Source organism: Papilio polytes, unplaced genomic scaffold, assembly GCF_000836215.1.
Source record: "Papilio polytes unplaced genomic scaffold, Ppol_1.0 DF822400.1, whole genome shotgun sequence".
Lineage (NCBI taxonomy): Eukaryota > Metazoa > Arthropoda > Insecta > Lepidoptera > Papilionidae > Papilio > Papilio polytes.
This window is the reverse complement of record NW_013526804.1, coordinates 365,809-385,968: the sequence shown is the minus strand read 5'-3', so window position 1 is coordinate 385,968 and position 20,160 is coordinate 365,809. Positions and strand designations below refer to the sequence as shown.

The following is a 20,160-nucleotide window of genomic DNA, read 5'->3' as shown; positions in this document are numbered from 1 at the left end:
CTGTCCTCTACACCTATAGAAAATTTTATCGAAATTCGTTCACCCGTTTAGGCTACAAACTCTAAGAAACATTCATCCATCCATTTAACTTTCGCATTTATAATATTAGTATGAAGTACAATATAAGTATAAAGTGTAAATTCTAATTAATACAAATTATATCTATTTATTAAATTGCTTTGCAAGCGACTTCAGTACGCAAAATTAGAAAAAAAAAACTAAGTAAGTATCCTATGTTTTCAACATCTGTGCTAAAGTCCATCAATTCCTTCAAACTTTTGCATTATATTAAGAGTAAAAAGTAAGATGAAGTATGATAGTCGTTTGTTTTTGGCGTCGATTCCGAAGATCATTTTCAACCGCGTCTGATATCTCCAATAACCCAGTAGTCTATATTCTTAAAAACTCTCACAATTGACCTATAACCCGGACTTATAATGCACCTGCTCAAAGCTTCATGAGTCACTTAACAGCTGTTAGCACGTGGGAAGAATTGAGAAACTGCCGCAGTAATACTCGCACAAGTGTTACACGTAGAACGTAGCAATCAAAATATTTACTCTTTCAACACGTGTTCTCCTGGTACAATTATTTTAAACTAACTGTAAAATCAATAAAAAGAATATATACACTCAGAGTCGATAAACGTTCACTAACAGACACTTTAGTATACGTTGCATTTATAGATACAATTTAAAAAAAATTATTAACAATCGTTTACTTTATTTGTCTACAATTTATCGATAAACCATCTATATTTTCATACCAATTAACGTTAATATAATAACAATAATTCCGGTATCCTTAGATATAAATAAATATCTAATTCCAGGCTCGAGCTCGTCCTAATGGGGCGTTACACGCAAGCACACAGACACACAAACAACGATAAAGCTCCACCGAGGATTCTGTGAAACGGATACACTTATTACGGAGATCATTTCACGAGATCCTTTATAAATACACACCTACACTACTTCGAGACATATAACTCTAATACTAATTGGTAAAAGAACTTGGTAAATTGAGTTACGTTTGAATTATAAAATAAACGGATATTTAAAAATGGAACCTACCAACAAGCAGTATCTTTCAAACAAAAAAAAATCACCCAAATCAAACCACCAAGGCTAAAGATATGATAACACATAAAAATACAGTCGAATAACTACATCCTTTTGGGGAAGTCGATTAAAAATGTAATCGATTAATGTAATGAATGATCCTTACAAATTACGTAATCGATTTGTAGTTAATTACTCTACAATTTCTGACATTACAATCCTATCATTTTCTATTAAAATGTCTTATCAAGATACAAATTAACTTTGATTGCGTTTCGATTGACTATTTAAGTCGAAATTTGGCTGTGAACATTGTTAATGCACTTATATGTAATACATTACGTGCTAACAGTGCGGGAACGAACTCCAAATGCACTTTGTTACGATACGGGGTCAAGAACTTAAATGCGTCTAGTCGTATCGAGCGCTGACTCATGCGCCATTTCCTTCATAACGCTATATATACTACTGGAGATCATTGGAAAATACACCTTATTTCACAATGTTAAAGTTCAAATTAACATGGCAAGGAGTTTAGTTGTTTTGGATTCGCAAAGTTGTTCACAATTAACTAAGAGTGAAGTTAAGATTGTTGTAGGTGTCCGGTCAGTAAGTGTTGTAATTAGGATACGTATCTTACGTGAACGACCTACTTGTTTGTCTTATTATCAAATTCAAACTTTATGACAGCGGCTAGTTTCACTGCGGATAGAAGAAAGATCATATAAATATTGTGCAGTCTCGTGGAAAATTGCGAGCCTGGATTAAGTTTGGACGACACTATTTAAAGGCAATATCAAAAGCAAATAAATGTTTATAACCATTGACGAATGAAAAACCAAAAAAAAAATTGTTTTAACAAGTTTGCCACTATTTTGTTCACTACACTAAAAACAAAAGACAGGAAGACTAAAACTGAGATAGACGACGTAAATCGTGACGCAAAGAAAGTGCGCATAATAAATTGGACATCAATAGCCACTAATAAACCGAATTAGAAAAAAAATGGCTTGACCAAGCTACGACCCACAAAAAGCTGTAGAGGTAAGAAGAAAACAAAAGCCAGTTCTGCACTGGACGTATTAACAAAACATGCCAAAGCAACCTTATGGAAACATGTCTCATTTGAAAGGTCATTGGTCACGTACTATACCGTTTATATTTTAGCAACCCATTGCCAGACGCGATAATTGTTATGTCAACACCACTCGAGACCAATTAATTACTGAAATAGCAACAGTTGCTTGCAATTATATTTCTACATTTATATTACTAGCTTTCGTCAGCGACTCCGCGTCTGTTCGGGTGGAATTTAAAAAAACAAAAGACAAACTAAACTAAACTAAAAGACTAACAAAAGTTAGGTTACGTGATTTCAGAACTGTATTTTACTTTAATAAAAGCTTTAACAAATTATACATACATTTCAAAAAAAAATCTTACTAATATTATAAACGCGAAAGTTTAGTTAGATGGATGGATTGTGTTAGAGTTTGTGGCCTAAATGGCCGAACGGAACTTAATGAAATTTGGCATACATGTAGAGCATAGTCTGGAAGAATGCATAGGCTATACGATTTTAATTTTATTAATTTCACACGGATGAAGTCGCGGGCGAAAGCTAGTTCTATATAAAGTAGAGCACAACTTCTCGGTTTTTGTTTATGTTACAGTCAAAATTTATAATAATTATTTTTTACTTAGCTCTATGTAAGTGCTATATAAACAAACAGTGTGATTAAAATAAACGATAAGAGAACTTGTAACGAAGGTCAAACATTAAGTCTATGATTACACAATATTGTATGTGTTAATAAACATTTGTTTCGTAAATATGACCTACTAGCTTTCGCCCGCAACTGCGTGGAATTAAAAAAAAAGTACCCTAAGTGTTCTTCCATTCTTTCCTCTACATCTATGCCAAATTTCATCGAGATCCATTCAGTCTAAAGGCTTCAATCTCTAACAAACATCCATCCATCTAAACTTTCCCATTTATGATATTAGTAAAGTAATTAATACGCAAAACACATACGATAATGTAAAATTAATAACACGAATTAAATGTAACATAAGGGAAAATTGGTCAGAGTGGACTGGTATATATAAAAACCTTACAAATTGAAGATTTCCTCCTTTTAATAACGGTAAAAACATGTACAATCGTAACTAATCCAAAACTGAAAACAATATAATACCACCCTAAACTATAATAGCCATACAGGTTAAAAGAAAAACAAATCAAACAGTACTAAAATGTTAAAATTTATTTCAATTACTACCACCCTTTTTTTATTTTTTTTTATACCAAATGGTGGCAAACGAGCAAGCGGCCACCTAAATCCGCCAAAATGACGAAGCGATCGCTGCCTATAGACATCCGCAATTGCAGATGCGTTGCCTACCCTTAACGGAGAAGCACATTAAGAGGATATATCCCCATCCTATGCTTCTCCTCCACCGTCAAATCCACTTTCCAATCCATCCTTCTCTTAAAGTAAAAGGTGGGACAGGAAAGGGACTAAAAAATGGCTTCCGGCACCACACTCATCAGACGAAACGCGGAATTGCTTCCATTTCATGCCTGATTTCTGTGTGGTCGTGGTATTACATCGAGCGAGCCGACCTATTCCTGATTTAAATTTCAAAGCATACAATATTTTAGTCGTATGTTTGCCTGTTTACGCGAGTGGATTGTAAAGCATTCAAAAGTGCACTTACAGATATTTATAGAACATACGTTTCACTCGCGAGGTTTCAAAAGCGTATGATTGCTTTGGGACTGTTTATTTTACGATGTTTCTGACAGAAATTAGGGTATACCCTTTATTTCTTCGTGCAGTCTATTAAAAAGTTATTTTTCAGATAGTTAATAACATTACTGTCACTATCCCACATGGCGAAAAAATGAGAAATTATTAAAATCTGGCTCATGAAGTGACTACTATTATTACAATAGTCGTATCGGTGTACGAGCAAATAGCGAAGAGCCTCGACATCAAGAAGCTCTCACTTGACCGTTGGATTAAGGTCCCAATTTAAAAGGCAGTTATTTTAGAAACCACACGCATAGTGAGGAGGTTCCTGTCTATGCAGCCTTGACCACTGGTTGCCTGAGTCATCAGATTCCGCAGCCGGTGGTGCTCTATTTTTTACATGGGTTTTATTTTTATACAATTCATGTAAATCAAATAAAGATACATGGGATTACTGACTATTACTATTTTTATCTTATAATAACCTTTATATTAGCTGTGAGCAGATTTGCCGATAACTACCCCCTCCCACTAACATCGACCGCATCCCACGGTCATCTGTTCAGTATTATCTGTTAACGCGTGACGTCATGCGACCATAGCAGAAAAATAGGTTATTAAGTGTAATTAAGGCATAGATTAAAAGGATAAATTAAAAACATAAAAAAGAATTTTGTTTTGACGACGCACAGGATATATTTAAAACAACAAAAACCTCAACTGCGTGTAATTAAATGTAATTCAAGAATAGTTAATTAAGAGCACTGCATACGTGGGTACTGCAAGTTTAGTGCTGAGTTCACCGACAAATGGGATTGTAAATCTGACAGGGGTATATTGTACGACCACCATGTACGACATAAAGACAAGGAGCCCAAATTAAATATTTAAATTAACAATTCAACTACTATTAGGGTGAATAGAGATGGCAAAAGTTTTAACAAACAATGTCAAAATAAAAAAGTGTCGTAAAAATTTTTTTAATTTTTCATATCGTCTCATATTTTATACCTGTGGAGGTTTCATGTTTTTTGAGTTATAACTGCGATAAAAATGCATCTTCGATAGTTCAGATTAGATAGTCGGACGTTGTGTATATCCCCATATATCCTTTTTGTTCCATCACATATGGTAACGCTAGTAGATAACAGGCGCCAACTGCAATTAACGATTGAGCGTCTTCAATCAACTTCGTTTCCAGGAAGTCGCGAGACTGGAATGGAATTTATGGCTCAGAATTAAGATTAATTAAATCACATGTTTACGGTATGTAGTTCAGTTCAAAAAGGAGGTTTCAATTCGTTTTTGGTCAAAGTTGTGAAGATATTTTTTCAACCTAATGTTGCTTATAAGGTGTGAAGCCTATGACGTCATAGTTCGATATTGTATTGAGCATAATAATGTTGAGACTAGACGTTACGTGAGTCTGAATGAAATAATTACACGCTATGGGACTATTTATAAATTATTTATATGGCTCGCGTATGCTCTACTTTACATTGTCATAGAACAACTGTAAAAAAAAGATAAGAATAATAAAAAATACATTAAAACCGTTATATAAAATCCAATTAACGAATGATTCTGGTGCAAATAAATTAGTAATTTTCAACGACCACATAAATAATAATTTCGTCACATTTGATTATTTTATGGTCACCTTCGTCATGCGATCAGGAAACTTTTCACATGCGAAATTTAAATCTGCAAGTTAACGTGGCATTAATGTATATAATACAACAGGAAATTATAACAAATAACTCGATATAACACCGCATACGGAATAATCCAGTAACCACAAACTATGAAAAGACTTCATACGTATAACTAGCTGTTCCCGTGCGGCTTCGTCTGCATTAAATTATAAAAACTTTTTTGTTTACATTTGTCAAATGACAACGAAAGCCTTTGACACTGGATAACAATTACCGTAACCATAGCGACCTTGCTTATGTCCCTTTCCCGCATGACGGTTTCTTCCAAATCATTTACTCCCTAAGTTTAAGCGTGAAAAGATATAGCCTAATTTTATTAAAGAATGAGTTAATCAAAAAAATGTTTTTTTTGTAACATAAGGTAGCAAACGAGCAAGCGGCCACCTGAATCCGCCAAAATGGCGAAGCGACCGCTGGCCATAGACATCCGCAATTGCAGATGCGTTGCCTACCTTTATCCGACAGAGGAGGAGATGCACATAAAGAGGATATTTCCCCTTCCTATGTATATCCACCGTCAAATTCCAATTCCCCTTCCTATCCTCTCCTTATAAGAAAAGGGTGGTAAAGAGAAAGGGACTTAAATGGCTGATTGGTTGATTGCTAATATATAATGATATAAAATAATTACATGCTACATAACTAAGTAGTGTGTGTTTACGCTTTATTATATTAGTATAGATTATTTGTAAGGTAAAGGTTAGGTTATTCAATGTCATAATTGAATCATCAACTTTAGAGTACCTTTGTGTCAACATCATGTCAGTGTTAAGTTTCGTACTCCCTCGTGCTAGTTACTGACATGTAAAATAGAAATCACGCCACCTGAGATGCAAGTGTGCCAGCCAGGCGTGTGTATTCCCGGCCTCATCTTAATTGTAACAGAGAATGATAGTTTTTTTAATAGTGTACCATGGAAGCCTACGGTTGAATGTGTACAAACACGGCACGTGCGACGTGCTAACTAATCTACGTGACGAGACGGGAGGCGCCGGGCGTGACTCATCAGCGATCTCGCGGATGAATCGATTGTACACTACTCATTTTCTTACGTATGTGAAAATTCGTCACACGCGTAAACGTGGAAAAAAATAGAATCAGAAAGTAAATATACAGTCATCTTTTAAATATAAATGCAAAAGTTTGGATGTAATGATATTTGTTACTACAAACTTTGGAACAACACATATGAAAGAGCCACAAAGATCACCATAAAACATTATTTAAATAGTTTGACTTTTTCATACTAATATTATAAATGCGAAAGTTTGAATGGCTGTATGTTACAATATACCTCTAGAACGACTACATGGACTTGGTAGAAATTTGCTATATTATGAAAAACAGTGCCTGGAAAAACAAGTACGCTTCTTAACAACTGATTGTCTAATTCTGCACAGACCAAGTCGCGAGAAATAGTTGGTAATGTATATAAAAAATCATTACTTATTCTCTGGTCACAAAGTTAACGGTATTAGTTGAATCTTGGAATTTATTGTAACCGTTTTTTGGATGTAGCGTTTACTGCGGTGAATAAAATTGCAAGTCTTCGATCGTTTTGTTTTCGTGATTTGCATCTTGTACGGTTGCCATTAAAAAAAATCTGTTCTCGTTTAACTTTAATCCATTAAAAAGTTTGTTTATTGATGCCCATCTATATCTACATCCGTACTAATATTATAAAGAGGAAAGATTTGAATTTTTGTATTTTTGTATGTATTGAAATAACTCAAAAACTACTGGACCGATTTCAAAAAGGCTATGTTATCACTTAGTTACATGGCCTATATCTTCTATTTTTTTTTAATTTCACGCGGGCAACAGCTATAAACAATAAGGGCATAAATCTTTCTAAGTGCCGTCTTTCCTCAATAAAAAATAATCTCCCTACGTGTGACTAAACACCATAAAACGTCCGTAATGGTCCGAAGCAATTTGAGTCCTTTATCACGAGCGTACGGTAGTGATAAGGTCCACGATAACTGTACAGTTTCCGTATGGTAAGTTGAATGAATCCTAATTAGGGCGCGTACACAAAAAGAACCTTTTGATTTAACACCCTCTGTAACCATAAAACAAATCATACTAATATTATAAATGCGAAAGTTTTGATGGATGGATGTTTGTAAGAGATTGTAGCCTAAACGGCTGAACGGGTTTCGATGAAATTTGGTACAGATGTAGAGGATAGTCTAGAAGAACACATAGGCTACTCGCTTTTGTTTTTTTTTTAATTTCACCCGGACAGAGTCGCGGGCGAAAGCTAGTTAAAGAATAAATTCTTGCGTTGCATATAAAAATGTATAAAACTTTATGTACACGGCATCTTAAAATTATTACTTTCATTTGTGAAACTAGTTCTCCGTCCCGTCTTCGCATGGCTAGCAAAGCATATAATATGCAAACTTTTATTTTGTGATAATGGCAAGATATTATGATTTTTATAAATAAGTAGTTTTTGACCGAGATTTAATCCGCGCGGACTTAAAAATATTTAGAAATGTAGCCTATGTCACTAAGTGATAATGTTGTGTATATCGGTTTAAAAGTTTTTGCATATGTTCGTTACATACAAAAAAACATAAAATTTTCATCTATACAATATTAGTATAGATATATTAGCACATTGAGCACAATCTCTTCATTTTGTCTCCAACAAATGTCGTCATATTTCAGTAAATTTATACAAAACTATTAAATCTTCATACAAAACATTTCAAGAACTCCGTCTTGTCTTAACTTGTTGAAATTGCTATTAGGTAAATATATGGAAAGCAAAACAGTTTACAATGCCGCTATATATCTCTGCATTTAACATAATGTCAAAACAATAAAGCATGACATTTTCTTTGTCACCAGCCAGGAAGAACCTTTATGACATTTCCTGGCGTTATAAATCAACCATTGCAATTGTTACAGTGTAATATGTATCAATAGAAAACTGTAAATGTTCTTTTTTATTTTTCTTCTTCTTCTTAAGGTGCCTCTCCGACTAGCGAGGGTTGGCGGTCAGTTCTCCAAATTTGATTTTATCTCTTGCGAGGCGAAACAGTTGGGCGGCACTCGCAATTCCTGTCCACTCTCGGATGTTGCGTAACCACGATTTCTTTCGACGACCAACACTCCTTTTGCCGGCATTTTTATTTTATTTTTCTATATTTTTAATAAAGGTTTAGATGTTGCTCGCGTGAAACTAAAAACAAATAGTAAAAATAGCTACTAGCCTACGCCTGCAACGCCGTCTGATCGGTACGAAAAAAAAACAAAAAAAAGTGCTTTATGTGTTTCTAAAAAATATCCATCCATCCATCCATGTAAACTTTTGCATTTATAATAATAGCAAGATGTTACTCACTGATAACATAGCTTTTTATTGTTGGAAGATTTTTTGAAATCGGTCCAGTTGTTTTTAAGTTACGATACATACAAAAATACAAATCTTTCCTCTTTATAACATTAGTATAGATTAAAAAAAACTTTTAAGTAGCCTCATTGTCAACCGGACTAATCCAACAGATTGCATTTTTTTTATTTCGCTTCGTTCCCAGCGTTCCCAGACACGATACGCGCTTTTAAATTTAGAACAAAACGCATTCGCTTCAACCGACAGCTTGATGGTTACTGTTTTAGATTGTCTTCTATTGATATTAATTACAATGTTTTCTATGTAAATGCCAACAAGGGAGAATTGTTATTTCCTTACAAATTAAATACTTAAGTAGTTATTATTATTAACTTCACAGCAACAAAATTATAGCCTCACTGCTGTTGCTCGCAACATAGTCCGCGTGGAATTAAAAAAAGAAAAATCATAGCTTACGTTACTCAATTATAACGTAGCTTTTTAATGGTATTTTTTTTGGCTCGACCCAGTAATTTTTGAATTATTTCAATATATACAAAATTACAAATCTTTCCTCTGTATAATAATAGTATAGAATAATTAATTACAGCCGCATAAAGTTGCCAGGCACGAGTGGCGCTAGTATCGCGATTAGATTTGTCAGAGATAAAGAGATTCAAAAAGTAAAGTATAGAGCGGACATAACAACAATTTTAAAAAATAATTTAAACCTAAATGTATTTTAATTCTACATATTGTGAGTACGGTACAGTTCAACAAGTGGTCGAACACAAAATTGATGCTACTGTCGATATGTGAACGGAGACGGTATAAATTGAGCCAATTAAATAGCCAGGCCTACATACAAGGCCAGTGGAAACATTATAGTTTACATATAAAACGAGACACTACGAACCAGTTGTATTTCGATCCGTTTATAGTACGTGACATATGAAAAGAATATACTAGAAGTCAGTTCTACACATTATAGAGATCACTGCAATTAATCAAAAATGAACTTTCAGTGATTTGTCTTAAGAACCTTATTTAACCAAACTGTTACAAATTTAAGGAGCAATTTCATATCCGTCATAACCTGCCCTAAGAGTACAATAACCGGATATTCTATGCGTGACTAAATAGGATACTTGGCACTTCCTGTTCCTTGGCAGTTTTTATATTCCGTTACTTAAGACATTTGCAATACCAACTCGCATACAAATACAATTGTCGATTGAACATTGTTAAAGAACACCAGCTATTGTAGCAACCATCATTAACCCATCATCGACTATAAAGGAGTTTAAAATTAACCACTTCAGGTGTTCAGCTTGAAACAATGGCGTCCAGGTCAATGAACTTACCAACAATGTTATCGACGCTTGTTTATTTATCGAACACGCAACAGTCAGCACAAACTGGCCAACAGCCAATAAGTCTAATACACACGGAAACAACTAAACAAATCATAGATACCAAAATCAGATTTTTATTATAATAGTTAACTTTGCTAGCGACTCCGTCCGTAATTTTAAAAAAGGTACCTTGTGGTCTTCTAGACTATCGACATCTATGCCAAATGTCATCAAGATCCGTTCAGCAGTTTAGGCTACAAACTCTAACAAACATCCATTTAAACCTTCGCATTTATAATATTAGTAGAATTTAAATTAAAACACAAGATAGCACGGCCTTTATCAAGACGAGCAAGGCTAACCACTCTCAAAGTGACTGAGGGCTCTTTGGCTACATTTTAAAACATCGAAATACATGTTAACACAACACTAGCCTATCATACTGATATTATAAATGTGAAAGTTTAGATAGATATTTGTTAGAGTTTGTAGCCTAAACGGCTGAACGGATTTCGATGAAATTTGGTATAGATGTAGAGGATAGTCTGGAAGAACACATAGGCTACTTGTTTTTGTTTTTTTAATTCCACGCGAATGGAGTTGCGGGCGAAAGCTAGTAGTCTATAAAGCCTACCGTGTATTAAACCTAAAGGTATTTCACGAATTCTCACGGCACGATTTTCCCAGTAAATTTTAGTACGATTGCGTGCACATATTTCATTTATAGTTCGAACACAGTTCCATTTTATCTTGATTACTAGCTTTCGCCCGCGACTCCGTCCGCATGGCATTGAAAAAAACAAAAGTGAATACCCTATGTGTTCTTCCAGGCTATCTTCTACATTTATGCCAAATTTCATCGAGATCCGTTCAGCAGTTTAGGCTACAAACTCTAACAAACATCCATCCATCTAAAATTTTACATTTATAATATTAGAAATCCTCGAATTTGGCTATTAAAATATCTAAGAATATTGGTAATTTGAATGCCAAAATTCAAATCTAAAATTCAATTTTTCCTTCATTATAATTGTAATTATATAGACCTAGGATACCTGGGTTCTGGTCGAATTTCAATTTTTTGCAGTCTCGTGTAAAAAAATTACAAATTACTTTGAAGAGTCAATTAATTATGTTCGTGAATTAAAGTGATTCAGGTACAAAAAAAAATTAATTCCCGCCATTAGCACCAAAGGCAAAGGCATCGCGTGATACAGCCAACTCCAAATAAATTAGCTGCTAGTAACATTTTTTCTAGCATAACAGTTGCCGTCTAAAACATTTTTATTTAACGCCCTTAGAATCAATTACCTAATGGCCAGCGCGCCTCGTTTTCTAGTTTTATTTCTTTCCATCTACTAAAGCTTTAGCCTCACCTTATTTCGGTAAATAATTTTGACTAATTAATAAATACTAGCTGTTACTGGCGACTTCGTCTACGTGAAATTATAGCCTATATAACTCATCGATAACATTCTAATGGTGAAAGAATTTTTGGAAATTGGGCCAGTGGTTTTCGAGTTATTTCAATACATAAATATGCAAATCTTTCCTATTAAGAATAGTAGTATAGAAGTATACAATAAAGACTTCCTAAGAGACTAATTCGATATATCATTTGAACCTCACAATGCAATTGATGTTCCATTTTAGGCGGGGTGTGAATTTATTTCCTTGGCTCTACGTGCCTTTTGCTAAATACGAGAAAATAAAATATGGAAGCAACCGTAATGATTACGTGCTCATTTCCTCTATCTGCTTATCTTCCACAAGAACTGTCCATAAATTGTATCAATTTCACGGCGAAAAAATAACCAATAAATTGACATCAAGTGTACTTATTCTTTAATGCATTACACTGCTGGCCACACAAATTGTCCCCATTACTTGTTTAACAGTACATTGTTAACCTCATCACAAATACACTGTTATCAGCTAAACGTACTCTTAACTGTTTATTTGCTGTAAAATATTCAACACACGTTCCCAGCGTGGCGTCTTGCCATTGTAATCAAGATGTCCGTATGCAGGAAATCTTAAAGTATACTAATATTATCTTATAACCTGTTCAACTCGATCACTTGTATATTTAACACGTTAAGTGCCACCAACTCCTCCTGCGTTCACTTTAATATGTGAAAATCATAGCAGCATTGAACGTGGTAATGATGCACTCTAGCTGTTACCTATAGATATGTCAACCACACAAATTACAAGCGATTCAAAGGTTATAATTAACTTTGTAGTGTTATTATTATTTTTCATTATTATATCGAAAATTCTAAAATAAAGTAGATAATCCTTTTATTCAATCAAAAAACCCCTAGATTGTAATCAGTTAGATGTCCTGGATAGTGCCAGCCGTCTCGCCTGGAAACGGGGTCAGCAGTGAGAACAATAAATGTCAGAATACGGCCGCACGTGTACTGTACAACCAGCGGTTCTCAAACTAAAGTACTTATATTGCCGTACTATATACCAGATAGATATATCGACATAGACTTTATAGTACATTAGGACTTTAGTCGTTCTAGAATCTCACTAATAAATGCGAAAGTTTAGATAGATGGATGGATGGATGTTTGTAGCCATAATTGCTGAACGGCTATGGGTAAAATTTGGGCACAGATGTAAACGATCGTCTAGAAGAACACATAGGCTACCAATTAAGTTTTTTTTTATTTCGCGCTTTCGAAGTCGCGGACAAAAGCTAGTTATTTGCTGAAAGCCAAGACGCCACACTGATTCGTAATCACTTTCTATCCCTGTGGGTTTCGTCATTCTATTGAACACGCTGAATGCTACCGATTCGTCTTGCTAGTCAAATGCAAAAAATCCCACATTAACGTGTTAACTCTCAAAGTTTGAGAAGCATTTATGATTCATGGTTCCACCGACCCCGTATCATACCCCGTATAATCATAACTATACACAAACATGGCTCATAGTTAATGCAGTCCAGCATTCGAAATCCCGCTTTAAAACATATGGAGCGAGTTCCACATGTAAAAAAGTACAATTTTATTTTAACTATTTCATCCGTACATCCTATTGCATCACTATTTAATAGATTAATGAGAAAATCGACAAGTTATTAAGGTATTGGTGACTTTTTTATAATAAAAGGGGGGCAAACGAGCGGCGAGAACACAGAGGTGGTCAACGACGCTCATGGACATCCGAAACCCCAGAAGAACTAAAGATGCGTTGCCGGCCTTTGAGGAAATGATATAGGTTTAAATTTAAAACTATAAATAGCTCTTTAAATCTTACTAATATTACAAATGCGAAAGTTTAAATGGATGGATGGATGTTTGTTAGAGTTTGTAGCCTAAACGGCTGAACGGTTCTCCATGAAATTCGACACAGGTTTAGGGCATAGTCTGAAAGAACACATAGGCTACTTTTTATCCCGGGAATAGTTACGGTTCCCTTAGAATTCAATAATTTAGTTTTTTAATGTTTACTCGATCATTCTGCAACGGTTCAACATATCTTATTGAAATTTGGCACAGATATAAAACAAAGTCTGGAGTACACATGGGGATAAGGTTCATTCCCGAGAAATGTCCGGTTCCCGAGGGATACGTAGCTTTTTGTTTTTTATATAGTTCGTATGTTTTCTAATACCACGCAAACGAAGTCTCGGGCAACAGCTCGTGTATAATATTTTAGTCTATTGACACTTTAACCTGACATTAGTAACGTACACATACTTTAATTGGTAATAGTAAATTTTACATTGCAACCTTATACAGTCTATGAAAGGTTAAGTTTACAAATACAGGTAGAATAATTAAAATGCTTTACATTTGCTAACCTTATTTTCAGAGGGCGTATGTTAATTTATCGATTCATGGCAATTATGCAGACTTATGTAGTAATACCACTCTAGGATGGCAAACTTCATAAATATGTAACTTCTATCTTTCGCCCGCGACTCCGTCCGCGTGGAATTAAAAATAACAAAAATGGGTAGCTTATGTATCCAGACAATCCTCTACATCTATGCCAAATTTCATCGAGATCTGTTCAGCCGTTTAGGCTACAAACTATCACAAACATCCATCCATCTATCTAAACTTTCGCACTTATAATATTAGATCGAAGTACAACTAGTAAGATTACTTCCAACTGCGTCAGCGTGAAATTAAAAAATATAGCCTATGTTACTCACTTAACGTAGTTTTTTAATGGTAAAAACATTTTGAAATCGATCAAGTAGTTTTTTAGTTATTTTGTTACATAAAAGTCAAATCTTTTTACAAAATTATTATAACAACTCTACAGTTATTTGGAATTAACGCTACTTTAACAGGTTAATAGGCAATCCGTAATTGCAACACCGCGAATGGAGGCAACTATACTTCATTTATTTTGCGGACTCATCTATTGTTTGTATGAGTAAGAAGCCGAGTAATCAATCAATATCTGATAGTTTCCAGTTGATTGTAACGAATGCGAACGCCCGCGTTTATTATGATTGTTCTGTTTGTTGATATCTGCCGACAGCGTGGATACTTTGAGCCCCCGCAGAAAATATTATTAGGGGCGTGTGAATGAACTTCTATACGAAATTCTAACTAGTATTGGGTTGTGTGGTATTTAGATGCTAACTCCTATACTCATTTGCTTCGATCTTCGAAGATAACAGCTAGTCATACTAATATTAAATACGAAAGTTTAGATGGATGTTTGTTAGTTTGTAGCCTAAACGGTTGAAAGGATTTTGATGAAATTTGGTTTAGATGTAGAGGATAGTGTGGAAGAACACATAGACTACTCACTTTTGTGTTTTTTTTAATTCTACGCGGACGGAGTCGCGTGCGACCGTTAGTATTCTATAAAAAAGTGTTTTTGTAGAATACTATCTGTTGCCCAATATAAATGTGTTACTTTAAAAATCATTTTATTTTGCGAAACAATAAACTGTACTAATTACATTTAAATTCCAATGAAATATACTCAACGACTTAATTAAACAATAACACATTAATACATTGTGTACAATGTAAGTGTACAAAACTATTTGAGAGAAGGGACAAGTTAATTAAAAATCATTCGGACGTGACGTCACGAAGGAAGCGCGTCGTGTCCCCGCGTGGAAGTCACCATTCCCATAGTGTTGCATCCAGAAATAACCACCGACCAGTGTAACATGGACTGCCAACTTCTTAATACTTGGACCACACTTGTTATCATAATTCAGGACATACAGATTTATTTAGCGATACAAATTTAATAAAATAAAACTGACATTAACATTTGTGAGAATATTGTAACTATTTTCAAATCCATTCGCATAGACCCCGTTTGATTAATCCCAATGATTTCTATATATAATTATCTAAAAATTTTCGCTAAAATATGATACCTTTTTTGCTCAACTCTTTTTGTTAGAAAAGAAAGTTAAAATACGGATAATAAAATAAAATAATCATAACTATTTGGTCACCCTAGTAACAAATCTTTACCAGTCCTGACGACGCACTGGGCTGTGCTGGGAGGGGTCAACATATAATTGTCGATCTATAAACAGCTGTTGACGAAGTGGGTGCGTTGCCTCCCAAACGACGTGCATTTTATTTTATTGCATGGGACGCCATCGTTCCATAGCATGTAAAATATTGACGAATATAACTGGTAAAAGGTTTAATAATAAAATTAGTCTGTAACAATAGGCACATGAAGTCAAATTAGACATTTTTTTCTGTATACTTTATTACTATTTAAACATATCTGTAACGATTTTTTTTTATATAATGCGATGTAGTGATACTTAATCATTAAAAAGTGTCTTTTTAAAGTTCCCTTGTTAGGTTCTAAACGCTAGTGGTTCGTACAAAGAGAATACGTGGGATATTGTTATTTATTGAAACAACAGGAAAAATAACAGAGCTACAGACATTTCAGAAAACAGTTTTTAAACTGAAATTAATTAAATAAATATATATTAGATGCTACACTAAAACTTTAATATTCTCAACAAAAGATATATTTTACGAATTATTTCGTATTTAAAGCAATCGTTGCACATTTCAACCTACAGCTATTATTAACAAAGTTTATTACCAAAAAAACACGTGCATCCCTCATCACCCCATAGTCATAAACGTACCCTTAGAGTAACAAACGAACATTCACCCCTCAAGTAAACTTTTGTTAACATTCGATGCTTTATTTTTAAACATAGATTATTTTAATTATATACATATCCAGTACATATGTATCACATATTTATAATATACTAGCTTTCGCCCGCGAATCCATATGCGCAGAATTTGAAAAAAAAGTTCTTTTGGACTATGCCAAATTTCTTTGAGAATTATTCAGCAGTTTTGGCTACAAAATCTGACATTCAAACATCAAAACTTTTGCATTTATAACATTATTACGAAGTAAGATTTATGAAACTGCAAAGTTAAAGTTAAATTCAGATTTATAGTATTTTTGCTTCAAATTATTTCTGACACTATACAAGAAGTGTTTATCCATAATTATTGTGAGTTGTTGTATGTGTATCTGGATTATTAACGCAAAAAAGAAATCTATGTAAAATCATGTAATGATTTTAATAAACCAAATATAAATAAATATTAATTTAAAACTGATATATCTATAATAATAATTCTATAGATGCAAGCCCAACACCGACCACAATTGACTGACATAAGGGACAATTTGGAAGAGTCAATAGCACAATCACAAAGTGATTCCAACTGGGTATATACCACATCTATACCAGCTCTAATCATCATAATCCTTCTGTGACAAATTTTGATAAAAACATTTGAAAAACTATATAAACATAAAACTAAGAAGTTTTTTTTTATATTATAAGGTGGTTACTAAGCAAACGGCCAACTGAATCCGACAAAATGATGAAGTAACCGCTGCCCATAGACAACTGCAATTGTAGATGCATTGTGTGCACTCAATCAACATCAGATGTACATAAACGGGATATTTCCCCTTCCTGTGTATTTCCTCTATCAATTCTTTCCTCTTAAGAGAAGGTTAGAAGGAAAAAGGGCTAAAATCAAGTCTCCGGCATCACACTCATCAGACAAAATAGGAGATTGCTTCCACTTCACACCTGTTTTCTGTAAGTCTGACTTTTCCCTATTATACCATTTTACTCTTTATTCAGATGTATAAAGTCCAATAGCCCAGAACTACTAATCTGTATTGATAGATAGAACATTGTTTAGATGTTACAACTTTTGCTGCATTCCAGCTTAAAAGTGCCAGTTAACATTAGTTACATTTCTATTATTAGTTACTTATACACAATTCTATTTATATTATTAGTTTTAAACTTCCCCACCACTACCATCTGATATAGTCAATGCCAAAATGGCGAAAATCATACAGGCACCGGACTGTTATAGCCTAGCCTGTCCATTATAGGTAAAGCTAGGAGAGAGTAGAGGTACGTGGAAAATAAAAAAAAATTAAAGTACAGAAAAACTTCTAATAAGACTATATTCATTGTAGCTGCCCCTCCCCTAAAGTCCTAGCCAGATCATGAGCTGGTTATTTGCTGTTGATTTACAGGTCAGTGCTCTAAGCCAGTTGTATATATTCTTATTTACCCATCCAATTAATATGGACTTCAAAAATGTTGATCATATAAGAAATTTGAGTAAAAAGTATACACCAATTAGATTGATCAACCCCCTTAAATTTATTTTCCACACTGCTGTAATAACAATTGAACTCTTTACCAAGTTTATTGTTATTGCAGCTAGATTATTAAATCTATAATCTTTTGAATATGTGTACATTTAATATTAATGAAATTTAGAAATAGAGCCAAATATTTTATGAAGATAGATTCACTTGGTAAAATAAATAAATTGACTTAATATTATACTTTGTAAAGTTTCTTTCTTACCAATTTTTTTTTCGCATGGTTTTTTTTTTGGGGTATATATATATAATAGTATTCTATTTTTTAAATAATTGAATAATGTGTGTTACTTATTACCTTATTTTTATTTATTGAAATACAAATTAATTTAAACATCATAATCAAGACAGAAGATAAAACTTACTTAATTCTTGAGCATTAACGGTGTCCTTTGTCAGGGCTATTAAAAATAAGAAATACACAAGAAACAGGCACCAAACACTCAAAATATCACATTTAAACATTTTACACTGGCCGTTGTTGTTACCGTTGTACACTAGATATTGAAACTTACAACGAAATTAATCGAAAAACCATATTTAGTTCAAATAAAAATACGAAATTATATTCCCAACAGCACAACACAACATTATTTCCTTGGCTACGATCACAACTGACATAACACAACACAAACGAAGTCAGTATGTTGCCATGTAGTTGGTATAGATTTTCCTTGTTTTGTTTTAATTTTAACAGTAAAAGTGTTGTGTTCAAAAATTCTTAGTAATAAAATTAATTTTTACCATACATGTACTGGACTTTTTAACTTTAATATATTGAAATTGACAACGAATTAGTTTAACCTTTTTTTCTTTTTCAAAACAGCTTAATTAGCTTTTACGTTGTAGGTGCAGAAAATTTTAATGTAAATACTATATGGGGAAGGTGCAAAAAATTACTATACTTATAGGGAAATTTAATATTCTGGCATCATTATATCTAATCTGTTTTTTCCACAATAACTTGTTTCACAGATTATAAAATTGAAAAAAAATCGTGTGAAGTTAAGCCTCGGTTAACCCCCCGCTCACAATTTTAAACTTTTGTTAACATTTATATTAATTAAAAAATCGTTTGAGTATGGTTTAGCGAAAAGAAAATTCGTTTTCGATTTCTTGAATTGTACCTGAATATGGCAACAATGAACGTAGCCGTTTCAACGTCATCATTTTTCATGTTTAAGAGTTGATGGCAATTTGAATTTTTTTTATTTAAATTCAAGTATTTTTATACTGATTGCCAATATATTGAATCTGTGTAGGAAGTTTATCACTTCCACGTTAAAGGTGCAAGTATGCATATAGCAAAAAAATCGTTTCTATAGGCTTAACTTGTACATTACTATCACCACTTGCTTCGTGCACTTAATTGTAGGCTAACCAATATGATTGGGTACAAGAGGCCAAGCTAAACTATGTCCCGCTCTGGGGTTAGGTAAAGGAAAATAAAACCAAGCAACTTTATTCATTTAATAATAAATGTTGAGTTGTTTATTTAATAGTACAATGTGAGCGACCAAGTTCTCGACAATACTATGCGAGCACAATAACAATGCCCCAGCAACCGAGTTTCGTTACCTTTATAAAAATGTGACGTCCTCAAAGGATACATATTATTGTGAATGCTTAGTAAGTCAATAGGATCACAGATCAATGGGAACATAAATAATAAAGATGTTATTTGGCTCCAATCTTTGAGCATTACAACTTAACTAGAGGACCACACGGTCAACATTGAACCTTGAACTAAATACCATGTTTCTTCTTAAATTAACATGCATTTAATGAAGTAAAAGTACAGTCATCAACACTTTACATAGTAGAAAACAGTCTTCCTCCTGTCTTACTATGAACGCTTAGCTCTAACACTCTGCAAAGGATTTTAATGCAGTTTTAATAAATAGACCGGATCTATAAAGGTGTACATATATATAGTAAGAAATAATGATAATTTTAGAGGTTTGTATTGTTAAAACACATTTTCATATCAGCATTGGACCCATGCTAAGTGTAGGGCATGTCAGTGGCACTGAAAATTGACGCTTTTATTGAATTCTAACTTTCGCCCGCGACTTCATACGCGTGAATTAAAAAATAATATAAAACATAGCCTATGTTACTCACTGACAAAATAGCTATTTAATGGTGAAAGAATTTTTGAAATTAACCCAGTAGTTTTTGAGTTATCTCATTATAATCAAGCAAAGTTTTTTTCTTTATGTTAGTGTAGATGTA

At 33.6% G+C, this 20,160-nt stretch overlaps 1 protein-coding gene across 1 annotated transcript in view; it reads right to left on the bottom strand.

The window, feature by feature from the left end:
* LOC106106092 overlaps positions 1-18,558 on the bottom strand; it is a 54,693-nt gene extending 36,135 nt beyond the window's left edge. Inside the window, exon 1 of the mRNA XM_013286621.1 lies at positions 18,291-18,558. Within this exon, the coding sequence (XP_013142075.1) occupies positions 18,291-18,390 (100 nt within the window). The 5' untranslated portion in view covers positions 18,391-18,558. The remainder of the gene's footprint in view (positions 1-18,290) is intronic.
* Positions 18,559-20,160: the final 1,602 nt, after the last annotated feature.